This window comes from Acinonyx jubatus, chromosome E2, assembly GCF_027475565.1.
Source record: "Acinonyx jubatus isolate Ajub_Pintada_27869175 chromosome E2, VMU_Ajub_asm_v1.0, whole genome shotgun sequence".
Taxonomy (NCBI): Eukaryota; Metazoa; Chordata; class Mammalia; order Carnivora; family Felidae; genus Acinonyx; species Acinonyx jubatus.
In genome coordinates, this window is record NC_069396.1 from 19479692 (window position 1) to 19504985 (window position 25294).

Here is a 25294-nt window from a genome sequence, read left to right on the forward strand (position 1 = left end):
ATGTATTCACAGCCTTTAGGTAGATTTGGATTGTCAGCTTGATGAATGATTACAAAGGGATTTGAAAAATGCTCACCTTCTGGCAAAGATTGGTTTCACTTTGGGTTAGTGGTTGGCAGCCTGGCTGTGAGGGAAGATCTGCTGACTGCTGCTCCCTGTCCTCCAGTGCTGAGATGGGTGGGTGGGTGGGGATACCAGAGAGAATCCATGTGGGTCCCCAGACATGGGTTCAGTCAGTGTCGTGACTTTGAGATGCCAGCTCTGGCATGGGACTGGGACTGGTGTGAGGTTGAAGGTCAAAGGAGGGCCAAGCTGGACATGTTCATGGGGATGTTGGAGACTTTAGCTGGCTGGGGTGAGGAACAATATTTTGGTCACCATCAATCCAGAGGCTCAGTTTCTTGAGGGAGCCAGAAGTCGGTAGCTTCTGTGGCTCAGAAGAAAGTGGCTTGGTGAATGGTGGCAGGAATACCTTGGCTGGTATCTGCAGAGGGCAGAAAAGGTGAGCAAGCGCCCTGGGTATTCGGGATGATGGAGAAGGCCAAGGATGGAATAAAGTCACGTGGAGAGGATTGGTGATTGGGAGCCTTGAGATTTACCAAAGTATGTTGAAATGAGAGGTGGGGTGGATTCTGACACCACAGAAGGAGAAGGGGGTAGAATGTAGAGCTGAATGAGAATTGATACATTATTGTGCTGTTAATTATCGAGCTAGGCACTGATGTGAGCCAGACTTACCCCGGCTGCTTTCTGGGTATGGTTCAACATGCCCTCAGGCACACAGTAGGTCCATTAGAAGTGGTATGGAGCCTGCATTTAGGCCCATGGCTATTGTTTATCGTTCAAATCTTCTCCGTTCCTGTGTGGATCTGGGGACCAAGCAGCCCCTGTCACTAGTGAGTCCCTGGTCTGATGGGAGAGACAGCAGTAAATAGGGCCATGGTGGATCTGGAACAGCAGTGATTCTGTGGGCTGTGAGTAGAGGGCAGAGCGTCCAGAGGACAGTGACTGAGGGGAGCCTTGGGGAGCCTTGAGGCCTCCTGGGAGATGAAGGAAAGGGGGAGGCTGGAGTGTTGGAACAGAGGGAGCTGCAAGTGTGAGTCATAGAAGGAAGAGACCCTGTAGGCCCAAAGCTTTGGCCGGTCCCCTGAGAGCTGGCATGGGGGCGTGGAGACAGGTCCCAACACCTGGAGCCACTAAAAGACTTTGCCTCTCAGGAAGAGATGGTGGTGGGCCATGGGTGGAGTTGAGGGTCACTGCCGGGCCAGAGTGGAAGGCAGAGAGGCCAGTGGGGAAGCCACTCCAGCCACATAGGGTAGGGGCCAGGGAGACAGGCCCAGGTTCTGCAGATGAGTAGGAAGCAGGGCCCAGAGGAGTTGCTGAGTTACTGGGTGAGGACAGAAGACACCAGGGTGTTGGGTTGTCTGGGTGGATGGTGCAGCCTTTCCTGAGGACTGGAACAGGAAGAAGAGCCATATGTGGGTATTGGGAGGTGACAAACTGAGGTGCCCAGGGGACAAGCCACCAGACAGGACGCTTCAAGTCCTCATCTTTGCTGACCTGCAACCGTGAAGTTAGTCACCACCACGGAATAGGAACACGCCCTTTTGGAGGAAGGTCTCATCCAAGCAATTGTTTCCTGCAGTGAACAGGAAAGAAACAGTCTGTGCAGAGCAGTGTCTAGGCTGAGCTTGTTCTCATTTTCTGGGAAGAGAATAATTTGTTTCCTTTACAGAACAGCAATAAAACATCACATCCATTAGTTGCCCTGATGGGATATGCCTTTTGTGCACTCGGTTGAGTTCATTTTGTGGTGTTGAGTTCTACGGGAGTGAGCTGGCATCTGTTAGAAGTGTCGTTGTCTAGCCTTCCTCGATACCCATTAGGATCAGGGCAGGAGGAAATAGTCACAGCTGACTGGCAGAATTTATAGTGAGGGAACAAGGTGAGATGGCCCACTGTGACCCCGCGTTTTATGTGGGGTGTGACTGAGGCTTCCCTGGGGTCGTGAAAAGGGGTCTGCCAGACCTAGGTGTGATTCCGTCTTTTCCCTCCGCCAGGCCTGGTGCCTTGGGCAAGTCACATACGTGGGCCACGTCTCTCTGGGTGCCTCCGGCCTGAGTTTAAAGGTCACTGTGCCCTCATGGCTGGCTGTGAGCCCTCTCTCCCACTGCAGTTAGTATCAGCAGAGTGTGGGTTCCAGCTGTCCTTTCTGCTTTATGCCCTTCTACAAACCTCATTTTTCACTTCTGTGAAAGTGTTAGGACCCATTGCTTGGGTTCTGGCAAGGTGAAATGTGGTAACGGTGTATGTTGCCCATCTTTGGGCCTGGCCTACTGCAAGGTGCTCAACCTTCTCTCCAGTCTGAATATTTTCCAGTCCATAGCTGAGTGTGTTCTTCCATGTAAAGCAGTGAGTTAAGTTCTAGATAACAGGGGCGCCTGGGTGGCTCAGTTGGTTGAGCGTCTGACTTCGGCTCAGGTCATGATCTCACAGTTTGTGAGTTCGAGCCCCGCGTCGGGCTCTGTGCTGATAGCTCAGAGCCTGGAGCCTGCTTCAGATTCTGTGTCTCCCTCTCTCTCTGCCCCTTCCCTGCTCATACTCTGTCTCTCTCTGTCTCTCAAAAATGAATAAACGTTAAAAAAAAAAAGTTTTTTTTAAATTTACAAAAAAAAAGTTCTAGATAACATATACATGCTTCCCAACCTCAAAGCCATTAGGCTATTGTTAAGGAGGCTGGACCCTTAGGCCTAAAATCTGATGGTCTGAGGGGCTGAGCAAGGGAAGGGCAGAGCTAGGGTGGCCAGTGGCAAGCAATGTATGGCCTAGGAAGTAATGTAAGGGAGGGTCTGTCTTGGAGGGCAGTGGCCCAGTGGCCACCAGCGGCCACCAATCGTGGGCCTGGAGCTGACCACCAGGGGTGGGAATCAGTTTGTTACTACTAATGGTGGGACCTTGGGTATTTCCTGTGGAGGGAATTCTGTGTGCACATTGAACTCTTGGACTGAACCAGTTATGCTGTTCACGTGAGCCGTTCCCTAGAAATTCTTCCCTGATGCTCACCTAGATGCTTGACTTTCGGTTCTAATCTGTATTTGTCTTTTGTTAGATCTGTGTTGAGGGCAATATTGCAAGTGGGAAGACGACATGCCTCGAGTTCTTCTCCAAAACAACAGGGATTGAGGTACGGCCTCCGCACCGGCTCTGAAAGAACCTGTAAAAGCTTGATGGCGTGACTTACAGAGGGTGTAGACCAGCCATATCCAATAGAAATATAATGCAGGCCACATATGTAATGTAAAATTCTAATGGTTTTGCTAAAAAAAAAAAACCCGAACAAACCCAAATATTTAATTTTACGTAATCTAAATGTTATCATGTCAACATGTAATCAATATAAAAATCATCAGTGAATTATTTCACGTTCTGTTTTTCATGCCAGGTCTTTGGAATATGGAACATATTTTATAGTTACAGTGTATCTCAATTTGGACTAGTCACATTTGAAGTTTGTAATAGCTCTGAGTGGCTCCTGGCCACCGTGTCAGACAGTGCAGGTATAGACTTTCCTGCATTCTGGTTAAGAGGGGTCTGCATGTGGAGAAGGAAGTCAGACTGTTGAGAGTGGGGAGCATATTATGGTGTCACATCTGTGATATCCATGTGCACGCTACAGAGTATTGCCATGGGGAGCCAGTTAACATAATCTCTAGTCCATTTACAGCCAGTCACTCAAAATAACCTCACAGATCCTGAAGAAGTGCCTCTACACTAAGACCCTGACTTTTCTCCCTCGTAGATTAAAATCTATCCGGTGTAATTACCTGCGGTGTAATTTTTTCTGTTTATGGCTCTTTTTTGTCACTATAGATCCTACAATTTTCATACCTTTGGAGCCTTTTCTTTCCTTCTTTCCCTTCTTGCTTTTTACTTCTATTAAACATATATATGGTTTGGTAAAAAGAATAAACATTCTGTAGCCCTTGTCTTGTTTGTGCAGGAAAGAGTTCACAGGCCCAAGACTGCTGTCCTCGGAGAGGCTTGTTTGTGAGGTTGGCCCTTGACTGGCGTGTAGGAAATTCGATTTTGGGAGAATTCCACCATTTCCCAACTGATAGAAGTGGCTCTCTGTGCCTAAACTGTCTGTGCAAGCAATATGGTTTAGTCTGGACACCTGCTTTCTTTCTGGGAGTCTGGAATTTTTGGATGTGCCGGCCAGAGACTGCCTACATGCCTGCACTCTGATCAAAACCCTGAACTCCCAGGCTCGGGCCAGCTTCCCTGGTGGAACACCACCTCACACATCTTGTCACAGGTTGCTACTGGGGGAGTTAAGTGCTTCCTGGGTGACTCCCCTGGAAGAGGCCCTTTGGACACTTGTGCCTGGTTTCCTCGTAGACTTTGTTCACCCTTTTTCTTTGCTGATTTTGTTTAGTACCCTTTCTCTGTAACAAATCTCAGCTGTGATTACCACTATATTCTGTGTCCTGTGAGTCCTCGTAGTGAATCATCAAACCTTGGGAGGCAGGGGTCTTAGGGACTCCTGACACACCTGAGTGGTGTAACTCCACACGGCACTTTAGGAACACTTAACGTTCTTATGTAAGACCTTGGGGCCAATGGACAACAATAATAAAAATAACAACAATGGGAGTTCACATCTAATGAGGATAATACTATATGCCAGTCACTATATGCCTGTGTTGAGGCTTCAATATATTATCTAATTGATTTCATCCTCATAAGAGTAGTCCCAGTGAGGTCGGTGCAATTATCACCTCATTTGCAGAGGAGGAAACCAAGGCTCAGTGAGGCTACATGAATGGCCAGGGTCACACTGCTAGTGTGTGGCAGAGAGCCAGGTCCCAGCCCAGGCTGTCTGGCTCCAGGGGCCACACCCTTGTTTGGTTTTTCTGTAGCGTGAAGAAGGGCTTTGGTGGCTTTAGGAAGAACTCAGCCTTCAGATATCAGCTCAGTGCTCTTTGACCTCCCCAGCTAGGTTACCCACCTTGGTGTAGATTTTTCTGGCCCCTCTGTATCTTTGTTTTACACCTCTTCTTGAAGTTTGAAAATATGTGATTTCTGTGATGATCCGATTAAGGTCTGCTTCTCCCAGTAAGTTTCAAGTTCCGTAAAAGCAGAGGCGGAGGTGGTTTTTGTTCTTGCCTAGCATGGCACCTGGCACAGTGAGTCCTCAGTAAGTATTGAATGGCAGTGCCATAGATTGAGCACAGGTCAAGGCTGCCTGTGACCAGCCTCTGGTGGGCCTGAGTGGTGCAGCATATGCTACTCAGGACAGCAATGGAGGGCTGAGGGGCAGGCAGTGATTCACAGAGGAAAGGATATTTGAGCTGGATTTTGAAGGATATATAGGAATTTTCTATGTAATGAAAGTTGATGTGAACTGAGGTGAGATGGGCATATTGGGCAGAAGGAACAGCATGAGCAAAGGCACAGAGGTATAAAGTGTCAGAGGACGTTACTCTTCATGGGTTCCATGCATTGCTTTCCTTTGGTCTTTTGTGACCTATAGAACCTGCTTACATGCACTTTCAGGCCTCCAGATAGATCTGGGTACTCTCAAATTCTTGGCCCTGAGAGTACCATTTAAATCCTTTCCAGCACATACCTGTACCCCTAGAAAGGCTCTGGAACAGTTTAGGGAGTAAACTAATGAAACGTGACTCTTAGCTGTCAGTGGGCCCAATGCAGAGTTCAAAGGAGGAAATGGAGGCAGAGCAAATTGCTGAGGTCACGCGAGAGCCCCCAAGCTGGCAAGCTGGGCCTTAAACCACAGCCGGAAGTGCCTCAAGTAGCTTCTGTCTTGGCTTCTATCCCCTGTCTGCCCAGCCTGGCATGGGGACATTAAGGGCTGGGATGGAACACTTGAAGGAGATATTGAGAGAAACTTCCTTGCCCTCAGCTCCCAGGGCACCCAGAAGGGTGGTATGTGTGTATTCAGGGATGCACAGAGTTCTCAGCTCATTTTTGGAAGTCCTGTGAGAAAGCCATGTCTAGATAGAGTTGTGGCTTCAAAGAGAGGATTGCCCCACTATTTTGGTCTACCCTGGGTGCCCAAATCGTGAGGAACAGTAGACTTCTGATATTTTCTTTCCTTGCAGGTGTTACAGGAGCCAGTGCCCAAGTGGAGAAATGTCCGTGGCCATAATCCTCTGGTGGGTGTGTTGTCTTCTGCGTGAACTGCCAGCTTTGGTTTAAGTGGCTGCGGATGGTGTGCCAGTGTTTGAGTTTGCCCCCTCCCTGCCCAGGCATTTTCCTATCTCTTAGCTGGGGTGGAAGAAAAGAGGGAGGGGCAATTGGAAGATGGCAGCATATTGGTGTTCTGAGGTCAAGGAGCTCTGAGGCCTGGCTGGGCATTTGCAGATCACAGGGACCTTCTGTCAACTATCCTAAACTGTCCCAGGTGGTCAGCCTCAGCTGCCAGGGGTGTCCATTTCCTGTGGCTCATTCTACCCGTATCCTCTTCTAGAAGGAACCCAGTAGAACCTAGGTCTCCCCTAGGACCTGTCTCTAAGTAACAAAGTTGCTCGGTAAACCTCTGATTTGGGTTTGCACTTGGCAATGCCCAGGGGCTGAATTCGGCTCACCCTGTAGCTACCTCTTGCTTTGCCAAGGGTGGACCTAGCAAGCAGGGGCTACAGTGTGCCTGAGCTCCTTCCTTCCATCCCCATGAGGGAGGCTCTGCTCTGGCTGCTTGGAAGAGATGGGTGGAGTTTGAGTCTGGTAAGAGGGAGCTCAAGAAAGGGATGATGGTTCTGGGCTCCTGCCCCGTGTTGTAAGGATGATTAGTTTCACTTTTCAGGTGAGGAAACTGCAGCTGAAATAAGTTGCCCAAGGTCATATACCTCTGGTAAATGACAGAGCTAGTAGCTCTGACCCGTGGAGCAGAGGGAGCTTGTGCTGGCTCCTCATTTCTGGCAACACAAGTGACATCTCCTTGTGTGGTTCATTAGACTCTGAGTGGCACTAGCAGCAGGGACTATGTCTAATATGGCTGACTGTGTTTGCTACAACATAGCACTCTGTCAGGCACCTAGTAGGTGCTCATTCATTCGTTCATTCAACCAGTATTTATTGAATGCCTGCCATGTGCCAGGCACTGCTTAGACTCTGGAGCAGTGACATCTCAAAGCTCTTGCTCTCTTGGCCTTAATATTCTGGTGTGGGGAGGCAGAAGACAATTCGGTAGTGATTTGGTAGGTGGTGATGGGAGCTGTGAAGATACCTGAAGCAGGCAAAAGGGTATTAATTAAATAAGGCAGAAGTTCTCAGAGCCTTTGAATAAAGAATCCCAGAGACGTGAAAATAGTTTCACCTCTGTGCATGTGGGAGAAGATAGAATGCCAGTCGTTCTCTTTGGGCATAATAAAGAAGCCTCAGAAACATTCATATTCTTTAGGAACCAGCTAAGATAGTTAGGTCATAGATGTTAGGGCTCAGAGGTGACATTGTACAGGACACAGTCCCGGTCTCAAGAGTCTGAATCTCCTCAGGACAAAGAGCATCTCCAAAGACAGTTTTATAATACAGAATATGATAGAATTAGGTATTTCTAGACACGTTTCTGCTCTGGACAGAAGGGCAAGATTGGTAGTTTTATGAAGTGTCAATTCATCACTTTATCTGAATTGGCTTTCTGATGCAGGGAGATGTTTGTTCAGCCTTCAGATGGAGAGTGTTTCTCCTAAGCTTTCTGAGATTTTCTTTCATCTGCAGGTAGGAGTTTGCAGTTTTCTATGCGGAGCACTGGAATTTCATTAGTTAGCACTGAGAGCGAGAGAAAAAAAGGAAAAATGTGGAAACGAGCAGAATTTAAGATTATTAGCAAATGGAAAATGGAACATGGACTGTTTTATATATACTGGCAACAAAGAATGATGGGCATGGGGCTGTTCTTTTGGATAAGATAGTTGGGGAAGGCATCTCTGCCAAGGGGACACTTGAGCACAGACTTAAACATAGAGAGTGAGCAGTACAGATTTCTGGAGCAAAAGTGTTCAGTTACAAGTCATAGCAAATGCAAAGGCCCTGAGGTGGGGTCATGCTTGGGTGTTTAGGGGGAACACTCAGGAGGCTTGTGTGGTTGGAAGCACATTGAGTCAGAGGAAGGGTTGTAGGAGACGAGGGAAGATGGAAGTGATTTTCTAGGGCCCTGTGGGCTTTGGTAAGGGGTTTGGTTTTCATTCTGAATTCAGTGGGAAGCCCCTGGAAGGTTCTGAGTGGAGGAACATCAAGAGCTGGGTGAAGTTTAACGGGCTCACTTTGAGTGCTGGATAGAGAACTGACTGCAGGGGACTCAGTAAACACCGAATGACTGTTCCCTCTGACTTTATATAGGCTCCTATACAGCTGTTACTTGGTTGTCTGACTTTATATAGGCTCCTATTACAGCTGTTACTTGGTTGTCCTATAATTGCTCTAGTCTGTCCACACTGTCCTGAGGGCCCTGCAACCATGTTGGCTTCATCCCTGGCCCCATCACAGCCCCATGTGGGTTTCACGAGATGGCCATCAGTGACTGAAGAGACCAGAGTTCTACAGCTCGAGGTTTTTGGGGTAAAGTGCTGCGTTCTCCCTTCTGCAGGGTCTGCTGTACCGCGATGCTTGTCGATGGGGCTTCACACTGCAGACATATGTGCAGCTCACGATGCTGGACCACCACACTCGTCCCCAGGTACATTCAGATGCTCAGCTTTAGCCTTCTGAAAATGTTCTTGCCATAGTGGGTGTATGATTTCCGGGAAGGGGAACCTTGCAAGGAAGCCTCGCTGGACCTTCAGCACTGCTCAGCCTTCTCTGTCTTTGGGGCCAAGGCTTCCTGTTCCTGGCTCTCTGAGTTCCAGCCTCTAGTGCCCTCCCCCACCAGCCTCAGCTAGCCACTAAGTTGGTAGGGATGTCCCTGTGAGCCTGAGTGTTCACAACCTGACTCCTTCTGGGCTCAACATTATTTAACTCAGTTCTTCTCCAAGTGTGGCTAGACCTGGAGCAGCAGGAACATCTGGGAACGTGTTAGAAATTTTCTGGCCCCATCTCAGACCTGCTGAATCAGAAATTCTAGAGATGAGGCCCAGCAATCTGTGTTTTATCAAGCTCTCCAGGTGATTTTAATGCATGCTTTGTTTGTTTGCATGGTTTTTTTTTTTGGTATGAAATTTATTGTCAAATTGGTTTCCATACAACACCCAGTGCTCATCCCAACAGGTGCCCTCCTCAATGCCCATCATCCACTTTCCCCTCCCCCGCCACCCGCCCACCCCCTATCAGCCCTCAGTTTGTTCTCAGTATTTAAGAGTCTCTTATGGTTTGCCTCCTTCCTTCTCTGTAACTTTTCTTTTTTTCCCCCTTCCCCTCCCCCCTGGTCTTCTATTGAGTTTCTTAGGATCCAATATGAGTGAAAGCATATGGTATCTGTCTTTCTCTGCCTGACTTATTTCACTTAGCATAACACTCTCCAGTTCCATCCACGTTGCTACAAATGGCCAGATTTCATTCTTTCTCATTATCAAGTAGTGTTCCATTGTATGTATAAACCACATCTTCTTTATCCATTCATCAGTTGATGGATATTTAGGCTCTTTCCATAATTTGGCTATTGTGGAAAGTGCTGCTATAAACATTGGGGTACAAGTGCCCCTATGCATCAGCACTCCTGTATCCCTTGGGTAAATTCCTAGCAGTGCTATTGCTGGGTTATAGGGTAGATCTATTTTTAATTTTTTGAGGAACTTCCACACTGTTTTCCAGAGCGCCTGCACCAGTTTGCATTCCCACCAACAGTGCAAGATGGTTCCCGTTTCTCTACATCCTCGCCAGCATCTATAGTCTCCTGATTTGTTCATTTTAGCCACTCTTGAGAACCACTGATCTAACCTTCACCTTTGGCTCTTGGTTCAAATTCTTGGGAGAAAGAATTTGATTGGCTCAGCTTGGTCCCTGTGTCTACCTGTGGGCCAATCAGGTGTTGGCACAGATCACAGGGCACAAACATGCCGCTTAGACCCCCTCTATTAGCTGGCATGTGAATAGGGACAGAGTCTCTTAAAAGAGAGCTGACTGAAGAGAGCCTGATCAGCACCTGTGGTTCAAAATTGTAAGCACAACCTGGAAGACCAGCATGGATGCTGTCCATGAAGGAGATGGGAGGTCCCTATAGCCTGTTATGTTGACACAGCCACTCAGCTGAGTGGTTTGATCCAGAGCTGGGCAGTTGTGACTATAGCTATCCTTCCACAAATCTGTATCTTTTAAAGATGGAAAGATATGAGCAGAACTGTATGAGTTTCTGTCTCCCCAAATACCTAAGTGATACACGTCAGAGCACCTGAGGTTGGCACTTTTCCCCCTTTACTCACCCTATTTTTCCTGAACAGGCACTCAACCGCAAATCTAAATTGTGTCTAATATATCTGACTATAAGGGGACATATGTGTGTTTCTCCGTTTAAGGAAGTCTGCCATGGGAGAGGAAGAAAGACAGACAAGGAAGGAGGAACGGAAGGAGAGTTGGATGAGTGGGGTGCTAGCAACATATGGGTAGCAGAGGGTCATAAGTGAGGAGAGGATGGAAAAAAATGGAAAGGAAGATGGATGGACATAAACACCCAGGAAATTCCTGGGTTACGGCTTTGAATATGCCTCTGATTTGCTAGTCCAGATCCCGTGGGTGCTGTGGGCCAGGCTGAGTGAGGCAGTGTTTGCCCACTTGGGCACAGTCCTTCCTGGTTTGCAAAGGTCTGCAGTGATCCCCAGCCAGCCCTGTGCAGAGGCACAAAGGTCTCACATCTTTGTGGGGTTCCGGAAAGCCAGGCCCTCAGTCACTGATGGCAGAGTCCCCAGCATGTCACACACACTCCAGCCCTCTCGGGGCTTTACCTTGGGCATACATTAAGCAAATGCACACTATTTAGTTCCATAATTACCACACTTTCCACTGGACACCACTCTGCTTGGCAGCACTTGGTGGTTTTTCTAGCATTTCCCCAAACTGATAATCCATTTGAGCCTCACCTCTCCTATGAAAGAGGCTGCTGCTGATGAGCCCACTGTCCCTGCATTGCTTCAGCGGCCACGGAGAGCTTCGGGGCGTGGTGGGGGGGTGGGGCGGAGCACAGCTGAGCCCCATGTTAGACCCACGTTTCTGCTCTGGTGATTGCCTCACCATCCCATAACTTCTCTATTCTTGTGTTCAGCACAGACCGTAGGCGGGGGGAGCAACAAGCATCCTTCAAGCCCTCCTGACCTGAGTCAATGAATCACTTTGTTTTCTTTTAGACATCACCAGTACGATTGATGGAGCGGTCGATTCACAGCGCAAGATATGTTTTTGTAGAAAACCTGTATAGAAGGTACTGTAGTTTACACAGTTGATAAATTATTAAACCCTTAATTTTTTAGAAATGAAATTGGAACTTGTTTACTCCCGTGACAGATATTGAGTACCTCCTGTACGGTCTCTCGCATGTACTGCCATAGGCCTGCTGTGTACCAACCAACCACAAAGCCTCAGTGGCAGACAGCTTTCTGCGTGGATTTTGCTCAGTCATCTGGGGTGGCTGGCCAGGTGGTGGCTCTGCTGTCCGTGATGTCTGGGGATCGGCTGGTCTAGGACGGCTCCAGCCAGGGTGACTGGGGTGACTCATCTCTCCTCTTTGTGCCTCTCATCCTCCTTCTGGGACCAGCAAGCTAGTCTGGACATTCACTTCTCATGGTGATGGCGGAGAGCAGAGGCACCAGCAGAAATGCACGAGCACTTTTCAGTCCTTGGCTACAGATTTGCTGTCACCCCATTGGCCAAAACAGGTCATGCCAGCTGACCCCAGTCTGAGAGTTGTGGAGGGCCCATGTGGATCACATGGCAGAGTGGGAGGATATGGGGCAGAGTGAAGACCCAGGGCAATGGAGTGGTCAGGCTATTACCCTTTCACCCAAAACCGTCTTTTGTCCTCATGGGTGTGGACTCTGTCATATAGACATGGTTAGGGGACTTCTGGTGGCCCACAGTGCTGAGGCCTCAGAGGCTTGGGACCCTCCTGATTTCTGTGCTCAGTTTACTGCTGATTTTAGGGATCTTAGGGAGATGGGCTGCAGGCTTTGGCCTGTGTGCTGGCTCTACATGCTGGCTCCCCCGTCCCTCTCCTCTGCAACTGTCCTGTCACCTCTCCCATCTCTCCCCAACCACCCTGTCTGGATGGGTCGGACTTCTTTCTTATTTTTAATTACTGCTCTTGGGCTTCATAATGTGTAAGACAACTTCTGATCAGGTTGAACTGTAGGAAATTATCAATTTTGACCAAATTTGACCCACAAAATGGCAGTTACACATGGCTCAACTTTGTCTATGTTTATTTGTTCAGTTGTCTGTTGTGGTTCCCCTGCCCACCCCCGCCAGCTGGACCATAAGCTCCTTGGGCCCTGTGGCAGGTATACTTGCCTAGCATGCACACAGTGTGGGGCCAGCACCTGGGCCATATCGTGAGCTCTTGCTGGGCAGTGGGACTTGCAGCCATTCTTGGGTCTCCTGCCTGGCACATTTCCCAGGCTCTGGCCCCAGCTGTTTCACATCTTCTCCTTTGAGGGGACCACTAAAAAGGCTTCTCTGTTGGTCCCGAGCTGGTGTGTATTGTGCCCGTCTGCCTGTGTGGCCCCCAAAACAACAGCTTCTGCTCCCATCCATTCTGAGCGTTAGACTCATGCCATGAGTCAGGATAGCAGCCAGGGCAAGTCATGACTATGGCTTTGTCCCCCAGCCTTCCAGCAGGAGTGGTCCTGATGCTAGAGCCCCATCCTCCCCCAGCTGCCTGGGGTTTCAGTGGAGCCCAGGTGTCCACTAAACTTTCCTTTGCTCCCTGCTCATCAGTGCCTTAGCCAGAGGGAGGACAGGCAGAGGAGAGAAGAGAAAGAATAGAGAAGCCCTGCTGGTGTTTGTTTATTGCTCTGACGTATAGACCCTGGGCAGCAGGGTGGGACTTCACCTGACGAGGCTCTCTGTTTTGTAATTGTTGTCAGCTTGGCCGTTTCTGTGTGGCAGCCAGTGGCTCTTTTTGAAGTGGGTAACCTGGAATGGAATGACCGCAGGCCCAGGGGAGAGAGTGAGGTGTGGAGTTCGGGGCACCTGCATCCCATCCTGGCTCTGGAATTTGCTGTCTTTGTGCGCACAGCCGAGTTCCTAAACCTCCCTGAGCCTTTCTTATCTCTAATTCCTGTCGTCCATCTAGAGAGCCTATGGAACAGTTGCCTAGTTTAGGGTTTGTGCCTCTTATGTAGGTCCTTGTCTACCCTGATCTTTGTCAAATTTGCCAGTTAACCCCCCCAGCCCCTACCTGCAGGCTGCCCGAGGCCTAGTGAGTTTCCCCAGGAGCCGTTGTCTCTGCCTGTCCCAGCAGGTGGTTTTAGCTGATGTCATGGGCTTTGGTTACTCATGCCCATAGTTGTTCATTCCAGCACTTCTGATGGGTGGTTCTGATTTCCTAATCTCTGCGGCTGTGGTTGAGGTCATAGGTCCAGAAAACGTGGGCCTTGCCCTGGCTGTTTTGTGGGTAATGTAGGAAAAGACCATAGCTTTTAGTTTTGTTTTTTTAAACTCTTTTCCTGCCCTGTTAGCTTCATTTTTATCCCTCCCCTGGCCCTCCCAGAATGCCTGGCATCTGTGGTTAGGATTTCGGCGGGACAGTGAACCACAGGAGAAATTTACTGTGTCCATGTTTCTGTTCTCGGGATCTAATTGTTTCAAGTTCATACAGCCTTCAGAGAACGTGGGTTCCCCTGAAGACCTCGTTGGAACCTCAAGGTTGGTTGCTGGTATCACTTGATTCAGTCTAAAAGCTGTTGGTTGGTGCATGGCATTGGGCACTCCAGAGGCTGCTGGGAACACTGTGGCAGCCTGCGGGGTGGGGGGGGGGGGGGTGAGGCCATCTGCCACTTCAGTTTCAGGGAAACCAGAGAAGGTGGTGCTCCTCAAACCCCTTGACTGAAGCCTCCCAGAGGCGAAGGAATGCTCACACAGGTGGCTGCTTCCCCACTTGCCCTCCCAGACCATATAGCCCAAAGAAGCCCACTAACAAACCGGAAGTTGCTTTGAAGTCCCCTCTTTTATCTTAAAAATTCATATGGATTTTGCATTCTGCTCTATAATGTGTTCTTCTGTTTGTATCTGTGACAAACACCATACTGAGCATGTGGTTTGGAGTACCTCCTCCCTCAGCCATGTACCCTAGAGTCCCCAGATTCTGGAGGTGGGGAACTCAAGGAGAGGGGGTCTGAGTAGGACCTCCACAGTGCGGGTGATTCAGCTATGACCCGGACCAGGTTATCTGTGTTCCCTGGAAATGAGGGCGTTTGCTCAAGTGGTTGAAGGGCAGGCCAGGAGCCACATTTATTGTTTGGTTCTTCATACTCCTCTTTGAGTCCTCAGGGCAGCCCTGTGGTTTAGGTACTGGGGACCCTGTTTGGCAGAGTAGGAACTGAGATGGGCTCAGAAGACCCATGCTCCTTCCTGACCAGGCGGGTGACTGAGCAGGGGGAGCTGCCCTGTGCCCTGCTGTGTGGGGAGCAATTATGAGGGAGCCGTGGGAGACATTGAGATTTTTCTCCTTAAGGCCAGAGGCTTCAGACTGGCTGGAGGCCCTGAGGAGTCTACTCAGGTGAGTCAGGCCTCTGCCTCTTTCCACCCAGGCCTTATAGTGGGCTTCTCCCAGAGATCACTGTACATCTTGTTAACATGTAGATGCTGCTTTGCTGAGTCCAGGGTGGGGCCTGAGAACCTGAATTTATAACAAGCACCCTAGGTGGCCACCATCCTGGGAGGAGCACACTTGGAGGCATAAGGCTTTAGAAGAAGCCTGCAGCCAGCCTGCAAAGAGCTCTCCGCTCTAGTGCCCAGCCCTTTTCCTCGAGAGTTTTGTTTCTGTGGCTTCCTTGGGGTCAGGAGAGTAAGAGCCCAGTCCTGTAGGCTTTCTTGGGTGCAGGCAGTCCACCCTGGTGAAAGTTCTTCAGTGCAGGGGCTGGGGGTCCTGTTTCCTGCATTCCTTGCTGTTTGTCCATTTCACATTTGTTGTTTCAAGTTTTAGTTGTTGGGGGTTTTGTTGTGTTTTCTTTGTTTTAAGGGTCTCCAAGTTTATTCCTGGGCCAGGAAAGGTGCAGCCAGGTGCAGCCATAGGCCAAAGGTTTCCTGTGTGGGGGCACATTGGAGTGTTTGTAGCCGGAGCTAACGAGGTGATGAGAGCAAGGTAGCGTGGAATGTGGGCTTTCTTCTCGGTCGCTCTCCGTCCAACCCCAGCTTTCCTTGATGTAGTGGGTCAGCCACAGTGAAGTGTTACTGAGAAAGGAGATGTTTTGAGAGTTTTCTGCTCCCCACAAATATGGATTTCTGTGCTTTTGAGCCTAAACCAAATGTATGCTACACCCGAGTTTGGCTGGATCCTTTGCCCTCACCTATAATAGGATGTTTCAGTTCCTACCTGTGGGGAGTTCGGCTGGGTACTGGGAACCCCAGCATGGCACATGTAGAGAGTCAGCTCCTGGCTCAGCTCATGCCTCCCTCCATCCTCAGGTGCTCCAGAAAAAAGCTTCCTGATGTGCACTGATGGGGACGGGTACAAGTTGCTGCTGCCCCTTTGGTGTTGGGGTTGAACCTTTTCTCTTTCTTAAAAACCATTGAAACCTTGGGGAGGGGGGCTGGGTGGAAGGGAGTACGCCAGGCCACACACTGGCATTCTGCATCCCCCAAAGCAAAATTTCTTGAAGGTATCCTTGCCTTTTGGACCTTGAACAAGTAAGGAGCTCTCCTAGGGAGAGACCTGCCTCTTCTGCCCCCCCCCCCCCCCCATTGCAGCGAGTTTGGGGCAGGCAGGATGTGAGTGGAGTGCAATTATGCTGCTAGGGGTGTGAGAGCATGGTGTTAACTGCTGAAGAGGAAGATTCCAGTTACATAGCCTCCTTAACGACCAGGCACTTGTGAGGCCTGGGCACCGCGCTGAAGTGAAAAGCTGAAGGTGGTGAGAAGGACTCATGTAGCTAAAGTGGCCACGCAGGCAATTGTGTGGCCCAAACCTTGTGGGCTGAATAATTGAATGCCAAGGTTTTACTAGATTGGTTGGCATTTTCGAACAACAGAAGTAGGGGAACTGAGTGGGGCCCAACTGGAGAAGTGACAGCTGACTCGCCTGGGGTTGCAGATCAGGGACATTGATGAAGACCCTGCATTTGGAACAGTAAGCAGACCCTCCTACCTTCCTAGCTGGCCTAGGGGCTGGGACTCTTCCCCTGCTCTGGTCCAAAGGGGGACTTAGGCCTGGGTCTTGACCCTGAGAGCTGTGCCTTTCCTCCAGCTGCGGCCACAGAGACACAGGAGTGTCCAGAACAGCCCCTTCACTTGACAGACAGGAAGGGCAAGTGATGTAATGCAGAGCATGTGAGTTTTGGGGCCACAGAAAGCCAGGCTTTAATTCCTGCTCAGACTGAGGTGTGTTTCACTGCTCTGGGCCTCAGTTTTCCTCATCTGCAAATTTGGGACTAAAATTGATCATATAAGGTCTTGTGAAAACAAGAGACAATCATGTATACAGGGAGACTGGCATATGAATGAGAGGTTTCTGTTCCAGCCTGTGCTGTGCAAACTGGGGCCTCTGAGGGCCTCAGGAGGAAGATAGCAGCAAACTGTGCCAAGCAAAACAGCCAGCAGGATTCGTGTGGATCCAAGACCTCGGTTTTGCCACCCTGGGTAAGGGGACGGCACCACGAAATCCTCTCATTCCACCCATTCCACTGTTGGGGAGTCAAGTGGTTGAATTTTCTGTAGAGAGGCGCCGCCCACTGTGTGTTCTGTGGAAATAAAAGCAGTGGCTTGGGGGCACCTGAGTGGCTTAGTCGGTTAAGTGTCTGACTTTGGCTCAGGTCATGATCTTGCAGTTTGTGAATTTGAGCCTCACCTCGTGCTCTGTGCTAACACCTCAGAACCCAGAGCCTGCTTTGGATTCTGTGTCTGCTTCTCTCTGCCCCTGCCCCACTCATGCTCTGTCTATCTGTCTCTCTCCTTCAAAAATAAATAAGCATTTTTTAAAAAATTAAAAAAAAAATTAAAACAGTGGCTTATTGGTGGTGCTGGGTGCCCCAATCTAGAGGCAGACACAGGAGGAGCCAGGCAGAATTTCCAGGAGGAAAACTGCGAATATGGATAAAGCAGCACCTGCTGTCTGACATTCCTCAGAGTCACCGAAACCAGGCCTCCGTTTCCTCACTCAGCGTAGCCAGTGACAGGTTGTCCTGGACCCCCTAGCACAGTGCTCCCAGCAGTCTCGGAAGGGTTTCCTGGAGGTCTTCCTGCCAACCCGGCTGGCAGGGAGGCTGCCCCCACGGAAGACCTCTTCAGGAGAGCGCTGGAAAGGGATATCCTTCTTCCTGTCTGTGGGGGAAGCTGCCAGTTTGGGCTGGGTTGGGGTGGGACCAGGAGGTCCCTGTGCCCCTCAGGAAGTATCCTGAGATTATCTGGAACTGATTTCCAGGGGAATAGTGGCTCTCAGGCAGGCTCCAGAGACTCCCGCAGATGTGAGCCCCATCCCCATGTCTCTCTCTGCGTCCTTCCATGCACATCCTGACCCTTTTTTCTGGTAGTGTTGGTCTGTTTTTCAGTTAACACTGTGCTGCATATGTTCTGCATGGTGACTCAATTCAGCAGTTCCAGCTTCCGGGATCTTCCCAGCTCTGGGATTTGGCAAAATCTGCCTTGAGCCTTGCAGACACATGTGAAGTTCTGCAGGGCAAAGTATGACACCTGACTGTCCAGCAAGCATCGGTGACTTGGGAGGCACTGGGCAGTTCTGCCTCTGGCCCCGCTCACTAGTCCACAGCCCTATGTTGCTAGTCTGTTCTGTGCCTTCAGGCTATTTGGTCTGTGTTTTAGTGGAGAAGGGGAGGGGCCGATTAGCAGCTTGCTTTCGGGAAACCCTCATTCCCTCAGAGTCAATTTTGTTCTGGACAACGAAACTTTGTTTCCCAGTGAAGGAAAACACATGAAGAGAGAGTGGTTTGGTTTCCTGAAATCAGATACTCTGAGCTGCGACTAACTGAAACCCAGCTCCAAGTAACCTGAAGGATGAGGTCATTAGTGGTTATCTTAATGGCAGGCAGGGTTGGTTTCATTCAGTGGCTCCAGCTTTGTTTTCCTCCTCTTGTGTCTCATTCATATCCTCAATATGATTCCTCCATGGTGACGAAATGGCTGTGGCAGAACCAGGTTTCTCACTTGCTAGCCAGAGTAGGTGTCTTGCCAGTGGCTTTCCTCTGAGTGTGAGAAAGCATGGTTTCTATCAACCCCTGCAGGCCTCCCTCATGTCTCACTGGCCCAGGCTGGGCCCGTGTGGCCAGGGGATGCCTTGTACTGATTGGTGCAGCTTGTGAGAGGACAGTACTTCCCTTAGACCAACTGGGCCTCCCCAGAAGCTTGGGGTGGGGTCAGGTTTCCCTGGAACACTCAGACCTGAATAAATAATGGGCTACTTTTTTTTTTTTTAAGTTTTTTTTTAATGTTTTTTATTTTTAATTTTATTTTTTACTTTTATTTTTTGTTTTTTCAAATTTACGTCCAAATTAGTTAGTATATAGTGCAACAATGATTTCAGGAGTAGATTCCTTAATGCCCCTTACCCATTTAGCCCATCCCCCCTCCCACAACCCCTCCAGTAACCCTCAGTTTGTTCTCCATATTTATGAGTCTCTTCTGTTTTGTCCCCCTCCCTGTTTTGATATTATTTTTGCTTTCCGTCCCTTATGTTCATCTGTTTTGTCTCTTAAAGTCCTCATGTGAGTGAAGTCATATGATTTTTGTCTTTCTCTGACTAATTTCACTTAGCATAATACCCTCCAGTCCCATCCACATAGTTGCAAATGGCAAGATTTCATTCTTTTTGATTGCTGAGTAATACTCCATTGGGTACATATACCGCATCTTCTTTATCCATTCATCCATCGATGGACATTTGGGCTCTTTCCATACTTTGGCTATTGTTGACAGTGCTGCTATAGACATGGGGGTGCATGTTCCCCTTTGAAACAGCACACCTGTATCCCTTGGATAAATGCCTAGTAGTGCAATTGCTGGGTCGCAGGGTAGTTCTATTTTTAATTTTTTGAGGAACCTCCATACTGTTTTCCAGAGTGGCTGCACCAGCTTGCATTCCCACCAACAGTGCAAAAGAGATCCTCTTTCTCCACATCCACGCCAACATCTGTGGTTGCCTGAGTTGTTAATGTTAGCTATTCTGACAGGTGTGAGGTGGTATCTCATTGTGGTTTTGATTTGTATTTCCCTGATGATGAGTGATGTTAAGCATTTTCTCATGTGTTGGTTAGCCATCTGGATGTCTTCTTTGGAGAAGTGTCTACTCATGACTTTTGGTCATTTCTTCCCTGGATTATTTGTTTTTTTGGGTGTTGAGTTTGATAAGTTCTTTATAGACTTTGGATACCAACTCTTTATCTGATATGTCATTTGCAAATATCTTTTCCCATTCCATTGGTTGCCTTTTAGTTTTGCTGATTGTTTCCTTTGCTGTGCAAAAGCTTTTTATTTTGATGAGGTCCCAGTAGTTCATTTTTGTTTAATTTGTTTTTTAAATGTTTACTTAATTTTGAGAGAGACAGAGCATGAGCAGGGGAGGGGCAGAGGAAGAGGGAGACACAGCATCTGAAGCAGGCTCCAGGCTCTGAGCTGTCAGCACAGAGCCTGATGTGGGACTTGAACTCACAGGTGGTGAGATCATGACCCAAGCTGAAGTCGGATGCTTAACCGACTGAGCCACCCAGGCACCCCAATAATGGGCTATAAGGACATAAGAGAAGAGACAGCCACCTGTCCTCACACCATACCAGCCTGTGGTCACAAAGTCATTACCTTTAGTTCCTGGATTGCATTGGCTCGGGTCCTCTCTGCAGTGTTGTGGGACTTCTTCCAACCACCCTCCTCCACCCACTCATTCCAAGAGCCCTCGCATGTTAATCAGGTCTCCTGGCTGAGATCTGATGCCTGAAGACCTAGGTCACTGGCAGCTGCCCCTCTGCCCCCACTGTTCTCTCAGGCACCGTACACTTTCCTGCTGCTCGGCCCAGGCACAGCTAGCTGTTCTCCCCTGAGGATATCATGGTGTCTCAGGCACTAGGGGCAGTGTCCCTGTCCAGTTTGTGCCATGCCCTGTCGTTTGTGCCCTTTGTCCCCCAGAGCACCCCCCTCCAACTGTCTGAGCTCTTATCTCTGTCCATGCCCATCCCTGCATCCCTCTTCCCCATCAGGTGGGAGTCCATTCACAGCACCTGGCAGGGGGCCAGCTCTAGACTGCCCTTCCACTGGGCTCTTCTCTTGCCCCCACCGTTCATGGGCAACGAGGAGCCCCCTGTGCACCCTGGGGCCCAGGCACGACCATTTTCCTGTAGCCGGTCCTTCCAGACCCTGTTCTGAGTGGATCCAAGATGGTAGGTGGGGTGTTACAAGGGAGAATTCCCCTCCTGGGCCTTGGCAGATCACCTGGCCTTTGACAGGCCTGTGTCCTCTAGCTGCCATTCCTCTGTCTCTTCCCGTTGGTTTCCTCTTGGGGCGCGGGAAACCCGCTGGAGCTGGGGAGAGACGCCAGGCCTCGTGGATGCTTACACTGTTGTCTTGAATTCTTCCTTCCTTCCTTTTTCAGTTCACATTTTAAATATGTAGTTATTTCCCCTCCACCCAACCCTTGATTTGAGAACGAATATGTTGCTGATTTTGGAAAATACAGAAAGGTAGAAAGAAAACAAAGTCCCCTCTGGTCCCACAGCTCAGAGAAAAAAGCACTGTATGCATTTTGTTGTTTTTCTTCCCAGTCTTTTTTCATAATATGTGAACGGATTCTTGTGAAAATACAGTTGGGTCACACTATATACAGTTTTTTGTCCTGCTGTTCTCATGGAACATTCGATTGTGAGCATTTTCCATGTCATTAAGTATTATTTTACAATGTTGTCTTTCAGTCGCTGCATGGTTTGCTGTTCTGTCAATGGGCCAAGGTTTTGCTTTTCATTGTTTTAGGGGGTGCTGTGGTGGAGATCCATGATTATTTCCACGAAATAAACTTCTAGAGGTGGAATTGATTTGCTGCTCCACCTTCCAAACTGAGTGTTATCCCTGTTCTCTGAGGACAGGCTTCAGAGTCCCTTTCTCTGCCTGTAGTTCAGATCCCAAATGAGCTCTCCCATCGAACAGTTCCATGACTCTTGCTGCATTAGACCATAAGCTGTCCCCCAGCGGTGGAGGGTCCGAGGTGTTTCGGGCCCAATATCACATGGATCGCGGTATACCATTGTGTCCTGGGTCATGCCCTTTATACGGAAGCCATCCACAGGTCCTTCTGATGAATAAAACCCTAATAACTCTCATTATAGTGGGAAGATGCCTGAAGTGGACTATGTGATTCTGGCAGAATGGTTTGATTGGATTGTGAGGAACATCGACGTGTCCATTGATTTGATAGGTGAGAGGCCCCTCCCGACCTTCCTCCCCCAGTGAGGACGCACTTGGCTGGACCACCAACCAGCAGGGACGGTGGGCGGGGCCCTAACCACTGGTGATTCTTTTCCCACACCAATTCAGCCTTCTGTCCAATGGCAGACAGAATCTGGGGGCATTTTGGTTCCTCCTATAGAAGCACCCTCCCTGGGCTTTGTTACTCAAGCTGCTCTCCCCTGGTCCATTGTGATTTGATGTTGTTTTTTCTAGTTTATATGAGAAGGAGGAGGGACAGGATCTGGACATTTACTGAGACCCATTGTGCCAGACCCTGTGCTAAGCTTTGTGTATGCATGGAAGCTCATTCAGCCTCAGAACAACCCTGTGGGGCTGGTGACATGGAAGGAAAATTAAAGTTGGGATGAGGGTCAAGATGCCTGTCAGGCCACACAGCTGGTTAGTGGTTGGGCTGTGAGCTGGCTGTGGTCTGTGTCTTCTGCTCAGAGCTGCTGGCGGATGTTTCTCTCCACGTCTTGCCCACACACCTTCCTTCCCCCTCCCCTCGGCTTTGACTTCCAAGCCATGACCAGAGTAATTAGAACCATGTATGATTTTTTAAATTTCAGTTTATCTCCGGACCACCCCTGAGACCTGTTATCAGAGGTTACAGATGAGATGCAGGGAGGAGGAGACAGTCATTTCCCTGGTAAGAGCCCTCTTTAACCTGCTTCAAAATGACCGGGAAACCATGTCCATCGCAGCCCGGCCCTTCCCTCTGTGAGGTCACTGTTGTCTTGTCACAGAGGAAGAAACGGGAACTGAGCATGCAGGAGAGTAAACTCTGACTTCCTCTGTGGCTGGAGACCCTGTGCAGAGTCCAGATCGACCTCACTTCCTGTGGCTCGGGACTCATTGCTTGGCGCCCTCTGTGCTCAGAGGCGTCCCTTCTCCACTCCCTGTCCAGGTGCCCCCAGGGCTCATCCTGTCCACCTCCTGAAGGTGACCTGCCTCTGGGCCCAGCTCTGGGTCCTCGCTAGAACATGCCCTCCCACCTGCACTGCATCCCCAGTGCTTAGTGCAGTGCTGGGCTTGGCGGTGGCCTTCTCTACGACTTGCCCAGCATCTTGCCCTTCTGGGTCCTGGCTCAGGGCCACATGGACTGTAGTCAGGACTGTTGTAGCCGTTGGACTGCCCTCCTTGTCCTGGTCCTTCACTCCGCACGTTCCCTCCAAAATCTGGTCTCCACATTGCTGCTTGGGTGATGTGTCCAGTATAGAATGCCATTCATGCAGTCTCCCAGCCATAAGCCCTCAGTGCCTTGCCGCTGTCTAGGCTGAAGTCCCCACTGCCTGATTGGTGTTATCTCCCTCCACTTCCTGCTTTTCATGCTCTGGCCATAGAGACTAGTTGTGGCTACACACACACACACACACACACACACACACACACACACAAACACACTCACCATGTAGTTACATAAATGTGCCTTTGTATGGTGGTTTCTTTTGCCTTCCAAGTTCAGCTCAGATGTCACTTTCTCCAGGAGGCCTTCCCTGACCTTCCCTCCATTGTGCTCCTCTAGCCTCTGGGTGTATTATGATCACAGCCCTAAGGACAAGCATACTGAAACTATTTGTCTGTATGTTTGTTCCCCATCTATCATCAAACTGTGAGCTTTTTAAGATTAGATCTTATTCCCTTTGCATCCCCAGCATGTTTCCCAGGACTTGGCACCTAGGAGTTGCTCAGTTAGTACTGAACTGAATGCCCTACACGAATGCCTCTGGCGGTACACAGACAGAGGCTGGCAGGCATTTACTGGGGTGTCATGGGGGTCTGAGCTCAGGATGGGCTGGACTTGGGGCCCTGGAAGACCTGTCCTGCTCCTGAGGCCTGCCTAGCCTTATTTTCCTTGGGCACCAGAAAGGTTGATTCCAGCCATGAAGGCATGGGCCTCTCTCTAGGCAGCTCCTTTGAAATCCAGAGACAGGAGTGAAGGGTGCAGTGGAGTGGGGCTGGGCCATGCCAAGGTAGGGCATGGCCACTCTGTGCAGTGACACAGATGTTCTGAAGAAATGACAAGTCTGGAGTCCCTCTAAGCCATTAGCCAAGCCATTATCCTAACATTTCTGACGTGGCCTATAGGACAAACCTGTTGTTGCCAAGGGAGAACTCAGTGGTGGATGGAAAAGGTGTCAGTGCGGTTTCTCTAAGAACTTCCGGGCTGGCAGTAAATTGCTGCTTGGGGAGGTGGTCACGGGCAGCAAAAGCACCTTGGCCTGTGCGTATGGAAGTGTGTGCTGTCCAGTCCTGCCTGTGCAGAGGCACTAATGGCTTAGGGGCATGTCCGGGCCTCTTTTCCCTTGGGTTCCACCTCGTGGGGCTTTCTGAAGTTGGTCTTCATGGGGCGCCTGGGTGGCTCAGTCGGTTGAGCGTCCAACTTGGGCTTAGGTCATGATCTTGCAGTCTGTGAGTTCGAGCCCTGTGTCGGGCTCTGTGCTGACAGCTCAGAGCCTGGAGCCTGCTTCAGATTCTGTGTCTCCCTCTCTCTGTGCCCCTCCCCTGCTCATGCTCTGTCTCTCTCTCTCTCTCTGTCAAAAATAAATAAACATTAAAAAATTTTTAAATGAAGTTGGTCTTCATGGTCTAGAGGGTCCACAGGTTGTAAGTCATCTAGGGAGTAGGAGCAGCAGGAATGGGATTCCCTAGGCCAGTGAGGGTCACTGTCCTCTTGGAGGGAAGGTCAGAGGGGAGGGGTCAGAGGCTGCCCAGGGCTGGGCTGTCCAGCTGTGGGGCAGCTGTGGGCTCCACCATGAAGGAGCTGATGGCCCTGCTGCTGGAGAAGTGGCAGGAAGTGTGAGAAGCGAGGTGGGAGGGTGTGCGTAAGGCACCAGTGGAGCAGGGAGGGGTGGAGCCCACGGCCCTAGTGAAACCTCTGACTGTTGCCCTGCCCGAGCTGGCTGGTAGAGGGAGCCGCTGCATTTACTGCTGTCCGCCTGGACCAGGTCAGCGGTTGTAGGCTCCTTTGTCCAAGCCACTGCCCTGTGGTCATCAACATTCACCCCCCGGCCTAAGACCCTTGGTGGAGAGGTTTGTCCCCCTCCCTGCTCCTGACAGCCTGTGTCTGTGTGTGTCTGTGTGTGTGTGTTTCCTGGCAGGAATACTTGGATGCTCTTCACCGCCTCTATGAGGAGTGGCTCTTCAAAGGAGGCCTTTTCCCTGTGGCAGCCCCTGTTCTGGTAAGTTCCCCTTCTTTTCTAGAAGGAGGAGTGACCCAGGGAATGTCAGCCACTCTGTAGTCCGGGGAAGCACGAGTTCCTTCATAGCTGGAGGATCGAGAAGGAGGAAGCAGGGAGGGTGGAAAGGGCTCTTTCTCTGGCCCGGTCCCCATTCTGGACTGAGTCTCAGAGTTAGTTGGACAGTCCTGAGAGAAGGTGACCTGTCCCAGTGTCATTACACCGGTGGCCACAGTAGCATCTCACTTATCCAGCCTCACCAGGGAAGGAGTGTCCCCAATGGCTGAAGCCTCTAGACGTGCGTTTTGGCTTTAAGCACTCGAGCTGGGTCTTTGCGATGCAGCCGTCCCTTCTTCAGTGGATAGCAGGCGCAGAGCCTCACTGCCCCCTTTCTTGGTGACCCAGGGCGTCTGGAGGAGCACCACTTGCTGTCCTGGGCTGTTACCCAGCGATGCCCTTAGGAGGTGCTGAGGTGTGTAGGACTGTTTGCCCCACACCACTCACGTGTTTGAGCTCCCGCGTTGGCTTTGTATAGCCGCCCCCTTTTCTCCTGCTGACACTCGCCACTTCTAACT

General features: G+C 50.0%; 1 protein-coding gene across 5 annotated transcripts in view; it reads left to right on the forward strand.

The window, feature by feature from the left end:
* TK2 (thymidine kinase 2) overlaps nucleotides 1-25294 on the forward strand; it is a 34043-nt gene that overhangs the window by 3188 nt on the left and 5561 nt on the right. For 2 of the 5 annotated variants that reach the window (XM_015067961.3, XM_027075909.2), the window contains exons 3-9: nucleotides 3110-3184; nucleotides 6123-6176; nucleotides 8606-8695; nucleotides 11292-11365; nucleotides 21420-21508; nucleotides 22110-22189; nucleotides 24642-24722. In XM_015067961.3, coding sequence (XP_014923447.1) covers nucleotides 3110-3184; nucleotides 6123-6176; nucleotides 8606-8695; nucleotides 11292-11365; nucleotides 21420-21508; nucleotides 22110-22189; nucleotides 24642-24722 — 543 coding nt within the window. Of the gene's footprint in view, nucleotides 1-3109; nucleotides 3185-6122; nucleotides 6177-8605; nucleotides 8696-11291; nucleotides 11366-21419; nucleotides 21509-22109; nucleotides 22190-24641; nucleotides 24723-25124; nucleotides 25192-25294 lie in introns of all 5 variants that reach the window. The other 3 variants (XM_015067978.3, XM_027075911.2, XM_027075910.2) reach the window with 2 other exon arrangements.